General features: G+C 37.7%; 1 protein-coding gene across 2 annotated transcripts in view; it reads right to left on the bottom strand.

The window, feature by feature from the left end:
* KCNH7 (potassium voltage-gated channel subfamily H member 7) overlaps positions 1-20,273 on the bottom strand; it is a gene marked incomplete at both ends in the record, with an annotated part of 421,921 nt that overhangs the window by 117,704 nt on the left and 283,944 nt on the right. For both annotated transcript variants that reach the window (XM_079783286.1, XM_079783285.1), the window contains 2 exons: positions 4,607-4,627; positions 12,347-12,775. In XM_079783286.1, the coding sequence (XP_079639412.1) occupies positions 4,607-4,627; positions 12,347-12,775 (450 nt within the window). The remainder of the gene's footprint in view (positions 1-4,606; positions 4,628-12,346; positions 12,776-20,273) is intronic.

Raw genomic sequence — 20,273 nt, 5'->3', positions numbered from 1 at the left:
CCAATATGTTACTATTTATTCCAATAGTGAATTTTATTTTGTTATACACCCATACTTCTGCTCTATTATTTTGTTCAGTACTTCTATGGGCAGTGTTCTCATGTCTTTAATGCACTTACAATTTTTTCTTATGTCTAATTATTGTATTATGTCTTCTAGTGTAGTTACCATTGAACATTAACATATTGAGATAAATATAATTACATTATAAACTGTTTTCTTTTATCTTTGTTTTATATTGCAGTTAAGGAATTATGTTGTTCTTTTAGAAATAAGTTAAATTATTTCTGATTGTAGTTTCAGGATAGTAAAATGCATATTAAAATATTGGTTGCAATAAGAGGACAGGGCTAAGATTTGGCCTCAGAATATTACAAATTCATTGTAGTGTGTATTTTAGCTTCTTTTATTTACTGTTGGAAAACCTTTATAAACTGTTACTCTACTCTGTTTCTTGTTTTTTAAGCTCTTAGTGTTAGAGATTTAATCTAGGTGACCATTTAATCTATCCATTTAAATAATTCAGCAAAACTAAAAATATTTCTTAAAATAATTCATGCATGCTCCTTAGATTAAGACTTTTACAACCCATTTTATCCTACATAACAAAGATTATTATGTTCTTTTCCACTAATTTTGAAGCATATGTTTATATGCAGAAGTCTGTTAGAGTGTGCAATATGATCAGTGTTGTTTCTAAAATCTATTGATGTTCTAATAAAAAAGTTTCCAACACTTTAATTAAGATAGGTATTAGCAATATATTTATTTTACCAACTGTAAAACAAAGCAGACAGAATATGCGGCCAAAAGGGAATAAGAATCAAGGATAGAAATCAGAATACAGGGATTCCTACCTCCTAGTCTATATTCAGAGAGGCCTTGGCTGAGGATTTAAAGGTGAAAGGCAGCCTCCCTGAGAGTGGTCATGAACAGATGGGGTTTAGGAGTCTAATGAAAGAAAGGAGAGTAACCTGAAAAACAAAGTGAAATCAATTTAAAGAAAATAAATGGGCAGAAATAAAGGGAAATAATGGATTTCGTAGAAAGAAAGGTAAAACTTAAAAATATATTGAAAGACTCGATGTTTTTTAGAGAACCATTTGCAAAATGGATGCCCTGATGGAGACGGAAAAGAGGTGACTAAGAAGACTAAACTAGCAGCTATATAAAGCTCTAATATATCTCAAGTGTCTGATTAGATATAAAGTAGACCAGGTTCTAGCTACAAAGAAATACTCTGCATTTAGAGATCAAACTAGAGGCTAAAGCAACAACTAGGAAGAATTTTAAATTTATCATGAGTGACAAGATACTAAAGGAGAATATATTCTCTTTTAGATGGTGCTGGAAATATAGCTAAGGACATCTAATATATATTTTAAATATATATATATTTTAAGATCTTTGCTCTTGAGGGCTGAATGGGTCAAGAGAGAAGGAAATCATAAAGATTAAGGTTGCTTTTAACTCATCAGGTGTTTATACAATATTTCTTAGGATGCTGAGTTTATTTTGCTAAAGTTTAATAAAGCCTAAGTTACTGAACTGACAACATTAAAGAAATGCCAGAGCAGTGTTGAGTAATTGAATTTCGTAAAAGAACACTGTCAATAAGCATAAGGACAAGCAGTTTAAGGCTAGAAAAAGAAGTAGTCAAATTATTTGTCGTCAATATCTATATGGTCTGTTTCAGCACATGGCATATAATTTACAAAAGAAAACTGTCACCATTGAAAAATCAACTTGCAACTCAACTTTACAATCACAAATATTCAGTAATGGCCAATGTAGTTTATGAGAAACATTTGTATCAGATCAATTGATTTCCGTTGTGAGTCTGATAGTTTTGTTGGTATAGAGAAGGTAAAAGCTGTACTAAATCTTGAGAGTAGTTTTGCTTTGATTCATATGCCAGATTCTTAGATAAGTTAGAAATTGAACATACCATTGTCAGTGGGATGCAGTATTACATGGGATGATAAGGAGGTGGAAGCAATAGAGGGGTAAAATTATATTAACGACTTATTTACTAAGTAGGTAAGGGGTTAATTTTTATTGATGACTTGGAAAGCAGAATAAGCAGATAAGCCACTAAGTTGGAGGTGAAAATCTGTTTATATGTGATTGTAGGACTAAGTTCACCTCTCAAATATTAGAGAAATGAGTGAAAAATATAATGTACACATACACACAAATAAATAGCATATGCAATTTATTCGAATTAACTTTTTCACTCTTTGATAATGAGTTACACTTTTTGATCTTTGAAGTCTAATTTTAAAGGGTCAGAGTGCTAATGGAATTTATTAAAGGGAAACACAATTGGTCCCAAGAAAGAAGGTTAAATGGAAATTATTTAATTTAGAAGAAAAGATTGAGTGTCAGTTTGCTGTTTTTATACTGTGATATTACATCAAGATTAGAAGTAGCCAGCTAGCATCTCTGTCCAACTCAGGATTGATGAAGGGGAATAAATTGCATTTCAGCAAGAAGGATTTAGCTTAGCTCTTTTCGTAACAGGCAGTAAAATAGATTTCCCAAGAAAATTAAAGAATGGGCTCACTGGAGATAAAGATGCCTCTACCACTTGTGCAAAGGATTTAGACAACACCCTTGCCCAAGGGGAATGAACCAAATAATCTTGAAAACTCTCTAAATGCCTTCCCAATTTATTTATTTATTTTTGGTAAAGAAATAATTTTTAGTTGAGAAAAAACTAATTACGCATTTTTTATACAAAGAAGTGTAGAAATGTGTCTTTCATTTTTAAAATTTTTTTAATTTAAATGTAGTTTAGGAACAAACCCAAAATTTATTGTCTTATATCTAATTAGATTAATTGCTCTGTGAATATCTTAAGGAGCCAGACACTTAAATATTTTCAAGTTGTTTTCAAAACTAGAGCTCGAACAAATAATGAAGACTTTGGAGGGCACAGGGACATTACATTTTTATTAAATTTTCACATGTTTTATCTAATTTGGGAGTTTAATTTCATAAATATTAATATACACAAACTTTCTACAGTGGTTTAGAGTTTCCTAACTGGAAATTCTGATTTTAGGATTCATTTTCATTCCAAGACAACTGCTATTTAAAAATGAAGGGTTGAGAAAAAAAAGGTTGAAGAGTAAGTGGATTAGTTTATGAGACAAAAATAGAACTGCTGCAGTTTGAATGACAATTATGTGAGCTACTAGTTTGGAAGATAAGCAAGCTTAATTTTTTATTTATTGAGAAAAAATAGATTCATTTCTAATTCGATTCATTTCATTTAAAAGATGACTGGAAAATTGATGTCTAATAATTGATTGTTAATTATTAAAGCTAAGGCCAGCCATGTCACAGAGGCAAGTTGGTGAGAGCTGCTTGTATTCTGTTTCTCCAGGTTATGTTCTTTCTGCATTAGATCAAGTCAAATCACCACCCGCAGCTGACACTGATTTGCTTTCTTTTAGAAATCTCAGGCCAAGGATAGAATAAGCATGTACATGAAATCTCCTCCTGTTATTGGAGTTCACCTGCACAGACCCTTTTGGAAATGCTTAAAAAGTAAAACCAGGATGGAAAGGAGTTTCCACAATGTCCCTTATTTTCAAGTTATCCTGGGCTGCTAAAAACATCTTTAGTTTTAGTGATATTAATTCATAACAGTCACCAGCTCTGAATTAATTAGAGAAGGGATTGAGAAATCAATATCCAAAACTTCATCGTGATTAGAGTAGCAGTCACATAGGAAAGAGGTCAAAACAGTGAGTACTAAGTAATGGTGGTTACTGGTGGAGACGTGTCCATGCAACACACATGCACAAAATGAGTCATTGTCACCACATGCATACCCACAGCAGCATGCATGGCCTATGTTAAAAGACTAAGCCCCACAAGTGTTCCATCTGATGAGAACATAGGATTATTTTATGTTGTGATTCCTGGTATCCACTATGATCTAGTAGAAAAACAGAAGTGAATTTCAAATTTTTAGCCAACTCCAGATTGCCCAGAGATATTTCTCTGTTAAACAATACCCTGTAGTAGCTATAGGTCATGCCAGTGATTTCAGACTAATATAAGACACAAACATGATTGAAATGTAATATAGAAAAACAGAAGGTGACTACCATGCATGTACAGTTTACTACTACAGTAAGCTTAAAACCATACCCCCTGCCATCCAGGAACGCGAAACTAGTTTTAAGGAAACAAAAGAGGAACAAGTAAAGTGATGCTGTCATGTAGCACTTTGCTTATTTTATTTAATCTTGAACTAAAAAAAAAAATTTTTTTTGAATAGGCTTATGTGCCTCTTCCACACTGGAATATATGTCGCTTGATATTTGTATCTTTCAAAATGATTTAAATATTTAGGAAGTGTCCATTGTCAACCTATGCTTATGATTCTTGCAGGAAAAAGTTCATAACAAACACCACTGAGAAAGTAACAATGTCTCCAACCAAAACCAAGCCATGATGTCTCCACCAGGCGCTTGGACTAGCTAAGGGCAGCATGATGTTGCATTGAACAGGGCATACAGCAGGCAACTTAACATGCCAAGTAAAGGGCGACTTTGAACATCAGATGTCAAAATTTGAGTTCGTACTTTACCTTTGACATTGCGACCATTGTCTGTTTTGAACACATAAGGATAAAAGAAAAGAGAAATATAAAAAGACTAAAATTATGTCATATACACTGAATTACCTCTATATACAAAAACAGATAAAACAGAATGTAATGCTTAAAATTTTAACTTTGAAATTAACATTTTGTACTATTTAACCAAGTGAAATGCATATGCTAGAAATAATATCTGCTGTCATAAAGGTTCGTGTTCAAATATGTGAAACATTTACCTCAATTTAAATGGATTCCAAGATACATATATTATAGTTATGACAGTTTGGAGAAAGACATACCCAGCTGCCTGTAATTGTGATAAAAACGTTCAACTTTGTCAGAAGCCAATTTTAGTGTTGCTTCAACCATCATTTAACAAAGGACTACACAACATTTTGCATGTTAAGCAATTTTCTGTATAATTTCACCTAGTGTGTCAATAAGGAAAAATATTTCTAAAACAGCATTTTATTATATAGGATAGATGGTCTGTTTTCAAATCTCAGAATGGAGTCTGTAAGGATGGATAAAGGCCTTTCCTGTTCTTTGCTTGTGCTTCCACAATTTATGAGAAGCACCTGGTCATTAACTCCCAAGATTATTGGCTCCTCTGATTCAAACAGGTCCTCTGTTCAAAATGTGGGACAAGATAAGCTACTCTCAAGGCTTCATTCTTGCACCCCCCTTATTCCTGCTGTTTTCACAACTCAGGGATAACCCTCAGCAAGGAGTCTATAGTTAGTAGAAAGTTCCATTCCCCCCTCCCCTTCAAACAAGCCTCTTTTTAACTCTTCATAACTTTTGTTCTAAGCTTGTTTTACAGGCTTGGGAAAAATACTGGTAAGATACCTCCTTAGGACATCTGCCGGACTGACTCCTAGAAAGCGAACAAACTGTAACTTTTCAAGACAAACCCCTCATATCTGCTCAACTTCAACAGAAGCCCCCTCCTGTCCTTGTAGCTTAGCAACAGCCACTGCTTCAAAGAGTAGGCCACCCTTTCTTTCCTGCCCTGTATTGACTAGAAATACTTGGCCCTTTCCTCTCTTGGAAAGTAAATAAACGTCCTCTCCGCATCTCATCTTTTAGTTGAGAATTCTTTCACAGCCTACGTCACCAGCCAAACCCTAAAAGAGTGTTTTCAGATTTATTTTGAGATTAGCAATTGACTCTGTTCCATATTTGTTACTAACGAAATATGTATTACTAGTTTTGAAATAAGTGAGCTTAAAATAATAAAATGTCAAAACCATTCAAATATATCCAAGATTTGAAAAATCTGTTCAACATGTGTTGACATCTCTGCTAATATTGTGCATATTTAAAATCTTGGGCTATATTAGCATTGATTCAAAGCTTATATGGTAATTGAAGCAATTTCAATAGTGTGGTATATTGAATCGCTAGTGTAGACATTGCCTTGGACATAGATACACAAAGACTATGACCTTACATGACAACTCTCTGCCCACTTTGTGGGACCATTAAAAGCATATAGGGATAGTGGAAGAGACTTTGATTACATAGAATTAACTATCCCCATCAGAAACTGGGTTCAAACATCATTAGTAAAATAACAAGTGCTTTCTAGAGTTTAAAATTAAAATTCTACTTCCCAAACCTGAAAATTACATATAAAATTTTGCAAATTAAATACACACACACGCACACACACACACACACACACACCCTAATTTGAATTCATATTGTTGTCTCCTACTCCAAGAAGAGTAATTTCCTCCTATATTGGCTATCTTTGTAGAACTTTAAGTAATTTGCAAATATATTAGTGTTATATAGTTACATTATATAGTCACATTACATAGTTAATGCTGCTTTAATGTCCTAAAGCAGAACATGGGGTTCATTATGCTGGTTCTAGCCAAATCTGATTGTTTTTCCTCTGTGGCAGCATAAAGACAGAAGTTAGAGTAAGCACTTAGAGTCTTGTAGCAGTGTGACAGAGGAATTTTACATCTTTCATAATAAAACAATTGGGGTTATACACTGAATGGCCATATTTTTATGATCTCTGAATGCATAATAATCTAGCCACTCAGTATATATATATATATATATATATATATATATATATATATATATATATTATCTAGTAAAAGAGTAATATGCAAATTGACCATTACTCCAAGACACAAGATGGCCACCCCCATGTGGTCAAAGTGGCTGACCCCATGTGGACACAATATAGCCGCCACAAGATGGCCTGCAGGGGAGGGCAGTTGTGGGCAGTTAGGGGTGACCAGGCCAGCAGAGGAGGGCAGTTCGGGGGGGGGGACTCAGGCCTGCAGGGGAGGATAGTTGGGGAGGACCCAGGACAACAAGGGAGGGCAGTTGGGGGGGACCCAGGACTGCAGGGGAGGACAGTTGGGGGGGGACCATGCCTGCAGGGGAGGGCAGTTGTGGGCAATCAGGCCAGCAGGGAGGGCAGTTAGGGGTGACCAGGCTGACAGAGGAGGGCAGTTAGGGGTGATGAGGACAGCAGGGGAGGGCAGTTGTGGGGGGACCAGACCTGCAGGGGAGGGCAGTTGGGGGGGACCTAGGCCGGCAGGGAAGGACAGTTAGGGGCAATCAGGCCGGCTGGGGAGCAGTTAGGTGTCGATCAGGCTGGCAGGGCAGTGGTTACAGGGTGATCAGGCTGTCAGGCAGAAGCAGTTAGGGGCAATCAGAAAGAGGCAGGCAAGCAGTTGGGAGCCAGCAGTCCTGGATTGTGAGAGGGATGTCTGACCGCCCATTTAGGCAGTCAGAAATCCCTCAAGGGGTCCCAGATTGGAGAAGGTGCAGGCTGGGCTGAGGGACACCCCCAGCCCCTGTGCATGAATTTCGTGCACTGGGCCTCTAGTGTGTGTGTGTGTGTGTGTGTGTGTGTGTGTGTGTGTGTATATTAGAGGCCCAGTGCATGAATTTGTACATGGGTGGGGTCCGGCCAGCCTGGCCAGGGGGAGGGAACATGGGCGGTTGGCCGGCCTGCTTGTTGGTCGAACTCCTGGTCGAGGGGACAATTTGCACATTAGCCTTTATTATATAGGATATACACTGAGTGGCCAGATTATTATGCGTTCAGAGATCATAATAATCTGGCCACTAAGTGTATTTTGTATGTCTATCTTCTTTGAATTTCATTTTTCTAGTAGTATATTTTTTACTGTATTTACAAATATATTGGTTCATGATGGATTAGGTAAAAAATTCTGGTCCTTCACTGTAAATGGGTTGAGAAATAAAGTTCTAAGGAACTTTATAATGTAGATTCAATGAAATAATAATCTAAAATATTATGCTCTAATATATTTACAAGTTTTTTAAAGTGCTACAAAGATAACCAACATAAGAGGAAATTACTCTTCTTGAAATAGGAGACAACAACATAAATTCAAAATCTGATGCATGTGGAGTTTAACCTGTTAACCAGTTACATGGATTGATAAAACTAAAATCAGTTTTAAAAGTTCTCCATTTTCCCTTTTCAGTGGCTCAGTTTCTAAAATATATAAAATATAAATTTAAAATATATAGCCTTAGGAAGTGTAGTCTTCTATGTTAATGAGTGTTGTAGCTAAAATTATTCTGAAGCTAAGTACAAAATGTCCACTGAATTTATGAGGCATTAACTGTAGCATCTGCAAGAAAGTGATACAATTTTATTTATAATAACATAACTTGGATGATAATAACATAAATTGAAGATGATCTCAACTCATGTCCATGTATAGAATCCATACTGAGAAATCAAAAAATGCTATATCACCCTTTCCCATCATTATATCAGTAACTGTGCACTAAATGAGATCACATAAAATTGAAAACTGTAAAGTTAAATCATGAAATCTGATCTAACCTTCTAGCACCACCATCAAATCACAGGCTAAGTTTGTGTCTATACTGCACTGATAATGTATCATTTAATATTCAAATGTACTGTTTCTGAATGTTATTATACTATAACTCAGGTACTAGGCAAAAAGGCCAATCTCTGAAAAGTCAGCATAATTCCTAAAAATGACTACACTAATTGTATTAACTAATTAAAATATATGCTGGTCATTTAAATTACTATGTTGATTTTACTGTTTTTCAGCCATGGTATCTATTGCTCAAAAATCAAATTTCAGAGCTCTCACTGGGTCAGGAGAAACCGAACATGCAATTACTACATGGTTTAGAGCCTTAGATAATTATCCAGTTTCAAAATTGTCCTTGATTTTATTTTTTTCTCACTTTTTGACATTCTTTGGACTACAGATTAAAATGGATGTGCTAATTGGTCTTTGACCATATACAGTTTCTCAAATCTATCTGATTGAACACTATTCCTTCTGTTTCAGTGATACTGACTTTTTCTCTTTGAAAATTTTCCTGCCAACTCATTTTCTTTCACCTCTTCTGCTTTCTCTACTTCACAGCGCCCTTTAAAAATAGATCCCCACGTGATTCAACCCTACGCTTTTGGTTTAAATTTTAGAGCATTATGGAGCAGGTAACTCATTTCCTGATGTGTGTGTGTTTTCGGAACATGTTTCACAAGCATGGTCCTCTCAATTTTTAACCAGCACTTATTTAGTTTCTGTCATAACATAGGCAATTGTTCTGGATACTAAGGCTGCAGAGCTAATTGTGCCAGAACTCCTGTGTGGGGGAGCTCATAGCAACATAATTACTTGCTTACATATCCAACAGGGATGACACAGACATATAATGCAGGATAATGCAGACTGCATTAAATTATGTAATATATGTAAACACTGCTTTGCACACTCGGGTGCAAATTTAATTCCTCTGGTTTGAGAAGGGGAAGTGGGTCCTTAAAGCTATGGGGCCAAGTTGGGAAGAGTGCTACTGGCAGGACAAAATATTGAAGCCAAGAAAAGGCATAATACATTTTTAGAAAAGGCAATTAGTTTTGTGGAGGATTGGAATAGAATACTTAGGAGGGGAGAGAGCCTTGGAGAGGCTAGAAATGAGGCTTAAAAAAATAACTGTGACAAGCTGGCAAAGTACCTAGTACCCTTCACTCAGGAGCCCCAGCATTGGATTTATGTTAAAAAGCAGCAGCATGAGTGATGATGGGCACTTGCAGGAAGGAATACCACAGAAAGGACAAAAGGTCTCTCAAGATCTCAGATCTGAAGGATTCTGAAGACTGATGTGTCCATGCAGCAGGCACTCTGAATCTTGGACACCATGGGGAAAGTTCAGTGATTCAATAGGCCCCTTGTTCAGGAAGCTTTTATGGAGCAGGAGCGAGGAAAGAAAAACATGAATCGATTGTGGGCCTTGGGTTTAAAGCCAACTCTGACACTATAACCTTGAGCCAGTTATGTATTTAGCTTATCTATGCCTCGGTTTCCTCATCTATATAAATGGGGCTTGATCATAGTTCCTAATTTATAAGGTTGTTAGGAGAGCTAAATGAGCATTAATATGTATCAAGCAGTTACATTGCTTCTCACATAGTAAATACTCAACAAATGTTATTCATTATGATGTTAACCATGCACAGTTTTGGTCATTGCTTTTTATAAATCCACTAGATGCCCGGTGCACGAAATTCGTGCATGGGGGGGGGGTGTCCCTCAGCCCAGCCTGCACCCTCTCCTATCTGGGATCCCTCTCACAATCCAGGACTGCTGGCTCCCAACTGCTCACCTTCCTTCCTTCCTAATTGCCCCTAACCACTTTTGCCTGCCAGCCTGATCACCCCCTAACCACTGCCCTGCCAGCCTGATTGATGTCTAACTGCTCCCCTGCCAGCCTGTTTGCCCCCAACTTCCCTCCTCTGCCGACCTGGTCACCCCTAACTGCCCTCCCCTGCAGGCTTGATTGCCCCCAAATGCCCTCCCCTGCTGGCCATCTTGTGGTGGCCATCTTGTGTCCACATGGGGGCAGGATCTTTGACCACATCGGGGCAGCTATCTTGATCTTGTGTGATGGAGTGATGGTCAATCTGCATATTACTCTTTTATTAGATAGGATAGAGGCCTGGTGCATGGGTGGGGGCCAGCTGGTTTGCCCTGAAGGGTGTCCCGGATCAGGGTGGGGGTTCCCTTGGGGTGTGGGGCAGCCTGGGCGAGAGGCCTGTGGTGGTTTGCAGGCCAGTCATGCCCCCAGGCGACCCAAGCGGAGGCCGTGGTATCTGGGATATATTTATCTTCTACAATTGAAACTTTGTAGCCTGAAGCAAAGCCAAGCCTTCTGCTCACTCCGTGGCTGCCGCCATTTCTGTTTGGATTTGTTTACCTTCTATAATTGAAACTTTGTAGCCTTAAGAGGAGGCCTAGGCTGGCCAGGGCAGGTTGAAAGCTTGGCTTCCTCAGTTGCCAGGGGCAACCCTAGCCTGCTCTCTCCAGCTCCGTGGCTGCTGCCATTTTTCTTGGGATTTATCTTCTATAATTGAAACTTTGTATTCTTGAGTGGAGGCCTGGGCCTGCCAGGGTGTGTGGAAAGCTTGGCTTCCTCTATTGTTGGGAAAACCCAAGCCTCCCTCCTGCTCTCTGTGGTGGCAGCCATCTTGGTTGGGGTTAATTTGCATACCCGCACTGATTGGCTGGTGGGTTTGGCTGGTGGGTGTAGCGGAGTGATGGTTAATTTGCATATTACTCTTTTATTAGGTAGGATACTTTCACTACTAGCTAATATAAGAATGTGAAAAGTAAGAAGCTAGGGAGAAATGAGTGAATTCCTACTTTGCTTTCTAAGTTGATTTGTTTAAGATCAAGAGTTTCAGGTTTTTGTTTTGTTTTATTTTTGTTCCTTAAACTTTTATCCTTCCCCCCTACCTATTCGCTCCCTTAATCAGGTTATAGCTTCCTGATCACTCACTATGTAACATTTCAAACACCTCTTCCTTTGGAAAGAGTTGTTCAATTAAATAGTCCTGTGATAGCACACCACTGTTTCTGCCCAGGGTTTGACTATTTGCTAAATATAACAAAATTAATTATGCTTGAGATGATAGCATCATGACTTAGGCACATCTTATATTATGTCATTTATTCATTAAACTTCCATTAAGTAGGCAGATAGTGGTTATCATACTATTTCAGAAACACAGATAAAGAAGCCATATGAAACCAAATTAGTCACTAGGGTTCAGAGAAGAAATCAATAACAACTCTGAATATAGGACTCATATTTTTTAATAGCCCTTACTTACATTTCTTCCTCTAAGGCAGCAGTTCTCAACCTTTCTAATGCCACAACCCTTTAATACAGTTCCTCATGTTGTGGTGACCCTCAACTATAAAATTAGTTATGAAGTAGCAACGAAAATAATTTTATGGTTAGGGGTCACCACAACATGAGGAACTATATTAAAGGGTCACGGCATTAGAAAGGTTGAGAACCACTGCTCTAAGGCAATGATTTTCAACTGTTATGCCACAAGAATTTCTAAAACGTAATACTATTTAGTCAGGGGCATTGACCTCCTTTCCCTTAGATTGGCAAATAAAATCATGACAATAGGCAACACAAAAAATAGCTATCTGGTGTGACTGAATCAAAATTATACCTTTTTTTTTTTTTTTGTTAAGCAAAATATTTACTTTTGCAGAAGTTTAGTAATTAGTGTATGGTGTTATGAGATGAAAAACGTTGAAAATCACTGCTCTTAGGTATAAAGATTAATGTAGAAATGAAAAACAGTATTGAAATTCCCTTTCATTACCCATTAATTTATGTTTTCGTATTTTAAAAGAACTTCAGACGTACCTTCACTGGCATGTCGGTCTCTAAATATGTTCTTGGGGTGGACACTGAATCCTTCTATATCATGGACTGAAGAAGCCCTCCGTATACTACAAATGCTTTCTTTCGATCTGGAATGGGTCAGCTTGGAGCTTGACTGAAGCATGTCAGGGTAGAGTCGGTCCCACTGCCTTTTGGGAGAGGAATGGTCAAGAGGTCCAGATATATTCACCAACGGGGAACATTTGCTGGGCTGTATCAAGGCTTTTGTGTCATCTGCTTCAGAGGGGCTGCAGCTTTCTTTTGTAGGAGACTTAAAGTGCTTCATGGCCACTGAATCGTCACTGTGTTTAGATGAATCAATAACGACCACATCCGGGTCTTCTTGAGGTAAGGACTGCTTTCTGTAAGTGAGAACTCTCAGGCCAGGGAACTTGAACCCAAAAAGTTTCCCTAAAGTAGAGACAGAAAATAGAATTATTATAAGACAAAATATATACTCCTTAAAATAAACAAGCAAATATGTTTGGTCCATATTTAAATGATGTGTAAGAAGATTTATTAGTCAATATTTAATTTACAGTTGGAATGAGGCAAATTGTAGAAAACTTCTCTGAGGGTAATACAAATTATCATGGGAGTGTAAGAAAGTAGTAAACATAATTTTACCGTGTTTTTGATAGGTAGATATTCTCCAGTGATGTGAAAGCATTATTTGAATGACACAAGGTTTTTTGTTTTAAGAAATTAAAAGTATATATCCACTACATACCCATTCTTTGAGGGTATTTGAAGGGAAGAGCATAGTTTAGAAAGAAAAAAAAAAGAGATGGGGCACTGTGTATAAAAGGATCAGACACAGAATGGACTATAGGGTATGCATGCATGTATATGTGTTGGGGGGCTATTGTATTGCAAGTAGTGGGGAAGGGAATGAGGTGGAGGTGAGGAGCTGGCCTGACATAGCTAGAAGGTTTCTATTGGATAATAATGTGAGTTGAGTGTGGATGGAAAAGTGATGTCAATTATGTATGTTTCTTATTCCATTTGGAATTCTTGCAAAACTTTTGGTTTCATAGAGAGAGATGTATGGTAAAGATAGCAATTTCTTTTTCCTGATTTTTTGTTCTGAAATCTGAGAATATAACTAAGAAATACATAAACTCATTGGTAGTAAAATTCAAATTAAAAAAAGCATAACATTTAGTGTTGGCAAAGAATTCTGGAGAGGATTGCAAACTGCTACAAATTCTTTGGAAAGTCATTTTACAATATCCACTAAAATGAAAAAAAAAACACACTTTTCATTTGACTCAGCAACCTCATTTATGGAATATCACAAGCCACAAAAAGTAGACATAATCTGAATATTCATTAGATGAAGAATGGTTGAATAAATTATGGCATTATTATACTTTGAAATCGTATGACATCTTTAAAAAACAAGAATATGTCTATGTTCTTAATGTTTGGAAGTGGGGAAAATATAATACATTGCATCTCTCTTGTTTGTTACCTCAAGCATGCATTCTTTTATAAATTAAAAAAAAAGTTAAAAAGTTAAAACTTCTATCCTTAAAGAGAAATGAAAATATAAGAGAAAGCATCCAAATAATATTGTATAATTTAAAGATCTTCTAAGAATTGTCTGCAAGAAAATGCAGAGTTTCTAGTTTGTATTGCCAGCTTAATAGCTTAGGTCCACATCACCGATGACTAACTAGAATGGCGACATGTAATTGGAAAGCCAATTACATGTCGCCATTCTAGTTAGTCAGTTGGTGTCTTTGGTTTACCTTCTTATATTCTCTGATGGTCAGGGGCACCATTATCTTTAATATATTTCCTATGAATTTTTCCTCAGTGGACTGAAGGTGGTCTTAAAATGTGAAAGAACACTCAAAACTCATGAACTTTCCTGCATTTTATTTGAGTATAATCTTCTAGTGGGTGGTCTCATGCACACACATGTTCAATCCAATGATTCATAAATTTGTATCTCCAGCCTCGACCTCTTTTCTTAGTTCTAAAATTGCATATCTAAAGGCCTCATCAACATCTTCATTTAGAATTCTTAATGACACCTCACAATCCCATAGCAAATCCAATCTCCTGCTCTATCTTTCCAAGCCCAGCCCTTTCTTTCAGTGAATAGCATTACAATCCATCTAGTTCTATAAGCCTGTGACTTGGGACTCATTGTAGTTACTGTTCTCTCTCACCTCCATCCCCCATATCTGATCAGTCCCCTAATTGCGTTCATTTCACCTCTGAAATATCTTTTTAGTGGTATTCATTCATAATAATCATTTTCACTTCTCTCGTTTCCACTGCTCTCACTTTTGTCTAAGCTACTATAGGTTCATCTGATTTCTTGCAATTGGATGCCAATTACTTTCCACATTGCATCATATTGTCCATCCTTTATAAAATAGTTTTCTATATTTTAAGAAAAAGTCACTTTTGCCCTGACTGGTTTGGCTCAGTGGATAGAGCGTCGGCCTGCGGACTCAAGGGTCCCAGGTTTGATTCCGGTCAAGGGCATGTACCTTGGTTGCGGGCACATCCCCAGTAGGGGGTGTGCAGGAGGCAGCTGATCAATGTTTCTCTCTCATCGATGTTTCTGACTCTCTATCCCTCTCCCTTCCTCTCTGTAAAAAAACAATAAAATATATTTAAAAAAATAAGAAAAAGTCACTTTTGATCACATAGACTATGAGTTAATCGTTCACTGCTCCCAATAATTCCCTGTGTTGGGAATGAAGGCAACTCTATCTCCATTCTGCAGCTTCATCGTTCCTCCCTCACCCTCCAGGATCCAGTCATGTGGACTTTATAATTCCTCTGAAGGCCTGTGCTTCTTTCCAGGCTTCCTTGTGTTGATAAATTTCGCTCTTCCCACTTAGTGCATCCTTTAGGTTTTAGCTCCAAAGTTAATTCCTTTGGGAAAATTTTCCTTCCTTCTGAACTAGATTAGTATCCCCTTTATAACTTTCACCACAGTTCCCTAGTTATACACTTGTTGGCTTTCTTATTTCTCTCCCTTAGTGGACTGTAGGCTCATAAGTGAAGGGCTCTTGTCTGTTTTGCTCACCAAACCCCATCTCTGACGGGATGCCTGAGTTTAGTTAAATAACTTTCCACAAGCAGATGCCAAACTAAAAATGTGCTTCAATCTTTACTGTAGAAAAACGAGAATATTTAATTGCTCTGACCAACTTAATTAGAGAATCTTAGCCTCCTGAAATTGTATTGACCCCTATTTATCAAAAAATTATTGAGTTGAACTTGGTAGCTCATGGAAATGGTGAACTGTATACCATGTACTATAAACTTGATATAGCTCTTACTAGTATTGTAAATTTCATCTTTCTTCAGTGTTTCTTAATTGCTACTATTCTGATCTTAGAGCATACAAGTGTTTTCAAACTCATCATCATCTAGTGAATTTTATGAAAAACACCCATTCAGAAAATTTTAGAACTAAATAGTTTAATTTACTTTTGTACACTTTCATTTGTAAGCTAGTGGACACCTAATTAACAGTGTCAAATATAATTGAAATAAAATTGATCTTTCTGGTAGAAGACATGACACAATGCATAGACAAACCCCAAGTATGTTGAACATTAAACTCATTTTTAAAATTTAAGTTTTTCCATCACCATTTATCCCATCTATGGTCTCTTTTACCTACACCTATCCCCCTTTACCCCTGAAATCACCCACCCTGTTGCTCATGCCCATGAGTTCTGTCTCTCTTTTTTCTTTTTTGCTCAATCCTTCCGCCCCCACCCCCACCCAGCTGTCTCCCTGCTCTCTATCTATGAGCATTAAGCTGTTGATTAATAAAATGCAGAAGAGAGTAATGAATCTGTGCAAATAGGATTAAATAACCGCATATTACAATAACTGTTTTGTAGGCATTTTCATATAATTCTACTGACAATGTTTATATGCTCAAGTAAATTGGCAAGTTAAAAATTAGTGAACTGCATCAGAATCATTGGATTAGTTTTTAATGCATATGAAATTGAATAATAAAGCAGTTTACAAATCAATTCTGTAAGCTTATTATAATGGCCTGAAGGTCAATGCCAATTTTTATTCATTTTTCATTACTTACATTACTCTCTTCTTTTAAAGACAATTCACTGCCTTTCTTAAATTAATGATCACACAAGGCGTGTAGTTTGCTCGTACAGTTTAGTCATGTACAAGGTGGTACAGATGGTTTTTTCTGCATCACTAGGTTAATATGACCATGTTATATTGTATTACAGATTTAGTTGTCTAACTGCCATTCATCCGGAAAGAATACACATTGAGAATTTTGCTTAGTGCTGGCACTTTCAGGCATGAAATAGAAACACTAAATGAGTGTAGTCCTTTTAGGATCTTAGCACTGAAAAACACCCTTGTAAGTCAAGTCTTCGTATTTCATTATATATGTACTAGAGGCCCATTGCATGAAGATACGTGCAATAGGCCTTCCTTCCCCTGGCTGCCGGCATCGGTTTTCCTCTGGCACCTGGGACCCAAGCCTTCTCTCTGGCCTCCACCTTCAGTCTTTGCTCCAGCTGGAGTGCCGCTCTTGTAGCTCCATCCGTCCCCCACTCTCTCCCTCATAGCAGGCATCCTGCCCCGCCCAACCACTCCGTGTCTGCATGCATGCTGCCCAGAGGCCCGGACTGGCTGGGGGGCGGGGCCACCAGCACCTTTGTTGGGTTAATTTGCATACGCATTCCTGATTGGCTGTTGGGTGTCGCAAAGTGATGGTCAATTTGCATATTTCTCTTTTATTAGTGTAGATTCTAACTTGAATAGCTAAAATAGATACAGTTTAGCCTATTTACTAAAATGTTCAATAAATCTGAAATTAGAATAGCTGAATATGTTTTTTACACATATTTTACACATTCTCCAAAATAAATATAAGCACTGATAAACTATTTGTATGAACATAATTTTGCTTCAATACACCACTTTCATATAAGAAGATATATAGTTTCTGATATACATGAACTTATAAGTAACAATTATGACAAGGTCTTTCTCTGGAAGGTTTTTTTGTGGAGCTGCTAAATATAAGTTAGAAGCTGCATCTTCATGTATCCTGTGTCATATTGAACTAAGAACTTTTTACTTATCAACCAAGAAGGCACATTGATATCCCCATTGTCTTTTTCTTTGAGAACTCTAGAATTATGACTTTAACTAAATATGGAAAGATGTGAAATACTTGGCCCACAGTCAAATAAGAAATCTGGGTAAAGTCAGAATAAAATAGTAGTTTCCCTGATTTAATTTCAGTTTACTCAAGATTTGCTGTTTTCTTGGACTATGAATATCCACCTGAGAATCTAATGATAATCATAATCTCTAAATAAATGTAGGTAAATACATACCCACAATTTCGTTTATTATCTCAGAGATTGAATAATGACCACCCCCCCTTTCCCAAAATAAAACCCTTCTATTAACCTCCCTTAGAATCTCCTAGGATTAGCTGACTGTTAATATTACTTCTAGTTTTGACTTACTTTGCTTATACCTTTGTGCTAATTTTGCTTATACCTTTGTGCTAATTACAGTTCTCACAAAATTATTTCAATCAAAATTACATTTCTATCCTCTCTCCTGTGGTAATGGGACTTTAGAAAATGGTTTTGGTAAACATTCCCAAATTGAAAATATCTCATCAATCTGAACTGTTTGGTTCTCTCTCTCTCTCTCTCTCTCTCTCTCTCTCTATCTATCTATCTCTCTCTCCTGAGTGTGGCTCTCATCTAGTAGAGTTTGGAAGAAAACTATTGCACCAATTTGACTACAAACAATTTTTCTATTAGGATTATACCTAGGAATGTTAGAAAGAATATTTCTTGCAGAAAAATAGTATTTTGGAAGTATCTTCCATATATTCATAATTACTGAATTTCCTCACAGCTACAAATTCCCAATCATTTCATTGGTATAATTTCTCATCATTTCTACAAACTCTTAGAACTTTGATTATCTATTAATCAAAACCCAGATAATATAAATTAGAAGCATTTTACTCTCTCTTGTTTCTGCTTAGATGAATTATGGATTGAAAAGAAGAAAGAAACTTAAGCTCAAACAGTCATGTAAATTAGAGAATATAGTGGGGTAAAGAGAGGGCATATGTGTGGGTGTGGTGGGCAGCAGAATAGAGGATGTTATAAAGGCCATAAAGTGGAGCTATTTCCCCTTACAAAGGATTAAGTGTGGTGAGAGGTGTCTTCCTTTGGATCCCTGAGAACAGACTGTGCAAAACTTTCCTTGGGTGTTCCCCAGAGACATTCCTCTGCGGAAGGGAGGAAGGCAGGACTGGGCAGAGGAAGGTAAATGACTATGCAAGTGCAGCTGCAGCTTCAGCAAGTCCTCCTAGAGTTCTGCAGCTGGGTAGCCTCCCAAGGCATGCTGCACTGAAGCCAGGGTATCTGGACTTTGGATCCCTCCAACAGCTGTCACTGCTCCAGCCTGGCCCCGGGAAGGACCATGATGTTGGGTAAGGCAGTTTCTTGCCTTTGACAATTCCCAGTGAGGGGCAGAACCATGTGTCCACACAGATGACATTCCAGCAGCGTGGTTCCAGCCCTGAGGATGGTGTTGGCTGAGTGGCATAGTATACAGCACAGAGGGAAGACATTGCCAGCTTTTGGTCTAGAAAAATCATGATCTAAATTACATCTATTATCAGCTATTATCACACAAAATAAAAAAAAAATTGAATTAAAAATTTTAGATGTACTTTTCTAAAAATCAGTTTGAATGCATCTGACAATTAAATTGGAAGCCCTTAAACCACAGTGATTTTTTTCTCTCCAGCCAAATAGCTCTGGATGTGCAGAGAAACATGATTTCAATTTCTGAGAGAACACCGTTTCAAATTTTATGGGGGAAACAGAGATCTTCAATATACCTGCCTTTTCTTTTTAGGGAGAACATTTCTGTAGAGGTACCAGGCAAGGAAAGAGTCTTTCCTGGTCCTAACTATATAAGGAGGTATATACAATGCTGCCCAGGGGCTGCCAGAGCAACCCAGACTATTGTGTAAGAAGGCAGTAAACAGCAGTTAGGCTGGGAAAAAGTATCCCTCCATGTTAACGGAGTCCTGACCTAGCTCAGCTGATTAGTGGGTGACGAATGGGGCAGTGTGGCCAGTATGGTCCTGGTACTAGCGATAACACAAGATCAGCAGGGAGTACACCCACTTAGTAAACCTAAAGCTAAACATTGGGACTGTTTAAAGGAGCAGATGTGGTGAGTAAGGCCTTGGAAAACTAAGATTAGCAGAACATTTTCTAGGGCGAGGGATAGCAGAGAAAAAGCAAGATCTTACAATCAGGCAGTAAGTATAGGACCAAACAGGAATCTTGAAGCCAGGTGAGCCCTGGCCCAACAGTGCACGGCGCGCCTGTGTGCAAGCCGGGAGGTTAAGGCCGCAGCGTGTGTGAGAGCAACCTCAGGGGCTGCAGCAGCAGAGAACCTCTGGGCCAGGTCCACAGATGTCTGAGAGGCACTGCTCCCAACCCGGCCAGGTCATCACGAGAGTAAAGAAGCAGAACATGCAGGTGTGGGAGAAGGGAGCTAAGACAGCCAGGACAGGGCAGTGCACTGCTGTCAGCCACCCGAGGTTGTAATCCCAAGGCCATGACGTTGGGTAAGGCAGTTTCTTGCCTTTGAAGGAGGGAGTGGTAATGAAAGCAAACACATCAGTGTTACTTCACGAGGTTCCAATGTGATAACGGCTGAATAAATCAATGTATGACTTATAATAACTTTTATCTTGTTTCTCTTCGATTGATTTCTTCCTTTTCCAAATGCCAAGTTAAACAATCCATTCAAATCGTGTGAAAATAATAACATGTTTGCCTAGACTGACTCAAAATGATCGGGTAGTTATAATATTGACAGGGGTTTTCTT

The sequence above is a fragment of the Cnephaeus nilssonii genome (assembly GCF_951640355.1).
Source record: "Cnephaeus nilssonii genome assembly, chromosome: 10".
Classification (NCBI taxonomy): domain Eukaryota; kingdom Metazoa; phylum Chordata; class Mammalia; order Chiroptera; family Vespertilionidae; genus Cnephaeus; species Cnephaeus nilssonii.
This window is presented reverse-complemented; position numbering and strand designations above follow the sequence as displayed.